The 1651-nt window shown below is 41.7% G+C and overlaps 1 protein-coding gene across 1 annotated transcript in view; it reads left to right on the forward strand.

Moving 5' to 3' along the window:
- Positions 1-1651, forward strand: part of AQR (aquarius intron-binding spliceosomal factor) — a 96938-nt gene that overhangs the window by 66543 nt on the left and 28744 nt on the right. Inside the window, exons 20-21 of the mRNA XM_018571182.1 lie at positions 743-984; positions 1185-1331. Coding sequence (XP_018426684.1) covers positions 743-984; positions 1185-1331 — 389 coding nt within the window. The remainder of the gene's footprint in view (positions 1-742; positions 985-1184; positions 1332-1651) is intronic.

The raw sequence follows: 1651 nt of genomic DNA on the forward strand, positions 1-1651 counted from the left end.
CAAAATACTGACTCCATGGCGTTTTGCAGAATACTGACTCCATGGCGTTGTCCGGAATACTGACTCCATGGCGTTGTCCGGAAAATACTGACTCCATGGCGTTGTCCGGAATACTGACTCCATGGCGTTGTCCGGAAAATACTGACTCCATGGCGTTGTCCAGAAAATACTGACTCCATGGCGTTGTCTGGAATACTGACACCAAAATAGTTTGCTTAGCAAATCCACCCCAAACACAGACAGACTGGGACTCATGATTGAAGGTAAAATAATAAATAATCAACAATCTGCGCTCCCACCTGCTATCCTCTAATCCCCCAAAATGTGAATATATTCATCAGCATTGATATTTCGTAAAAAAAACCCCATCAATCTTTTATCTAAAAGCAATGTATAAATATTACACCGGGTGTAATATTCATATCGTGATTCAAGGTATCTGGAAAAACAGGAGCTATTGTTGCATCTACCAGCCAGGGACAGAAAACTAGAGCAATCTTAATCAGCTGTAAGCAAATAAATAAAATAATTCTACCTTCAAACACTTTTGGTGAGATGATTAATGTTCTTTGAACTGATTAAATCCCAGCTAGCATTGGCATGGTAAAGTGAAACATGGATCCGGTCACCAATTCCTAATGTTTATGTGGTTGCATGAGCCTGCATTTGACTGCTTATACCCTTTATTCTCTCCTTGTTCTTTATACTGCTCTGGTAAATGTTTTAAAAATGTATTTTTCAGGCAGTACTAGAGACAATCCGGAAACTGATGAATACAGACTGTGTAGTGCCCGACTGGCTGCATGACATTATTTTAGGATATGGAGATCCAGGAAGTGCACATTACTCAAAGATGCCCAATCAGATTCCAACTCTGGATTTTAATGACACTTTTTTGAGTCTGGACCATCTGAAGGCTTGTTTCCCCGAGCACCAGGTGAAGGTGACAGTGGAAGATCCATCTCTGCACAAAGCCCCATTCAGGTACCTCAGAGCTCTCTGTAGATGTTATTTATAAGGTAGCTCCTGGCAATAAGTCAGACTTTAATTGTCCACGTGACTGTTTCCAGTTCACAATTGACAGGTTGCTATGTAATTTCTGAGACAATTTTTAGTTTGTTGTACATTTTTGGGGTTATTCCATTTCTTATTCCTTTCTTTGAAATCTGTCTGTTCTTTTCTAGGATTACTTTTCCTGTATATGGTGGAAAAGGAAAGAAGAGAAAAGAAGGCAGTGATGAAGAAACTGTACAAGAGGAACCACTTACATTAATTGTGGAGCCTCATGTCATCCCTAACCGTGGTCCATACCCATACAACCAGCCTAAACGGTATTCATTCAACTGACACTACATATAATATATATTGCAGCAGTTACAGGAATGTCATTCGATTCACAAGCTCTCAGGGGGCTAACCTAGCAGTGCTATCTTGCATGAGGACCCAATAATTTAGAACACAATTCCAGTATGAGTGGAGTTCTCTTAACTAGTGATGCCTGGGATCTCAGCGCGAACCAAGCTTGCACAAAACTGAGACTGATACACCTCACTCCAGGGTCAGTTGCAACTGGGGCATTCCCCATCCTGCAGCTACACGTCACTAAGGGACAGGAAATCCCCCTGCCGCAAGTGATTGGTCCCTTGGGCGG

Source organism: Nanorana parkeri, unplaced genomic scaffold (assembly GCF_000935625.1).
Source record: "Nanorana parkeri isolate BGI_ZX_2015 unplaced genomic scaffold, ASM93562v1 scaffold1693, whole genome shotgun sequence".
Taxonomy (NCBI): Eukaryota; Metazoa; Chordata; class Amphibia; order Anura; family Dicroglossidae; genus Nanorana; species Nanorana parkeri.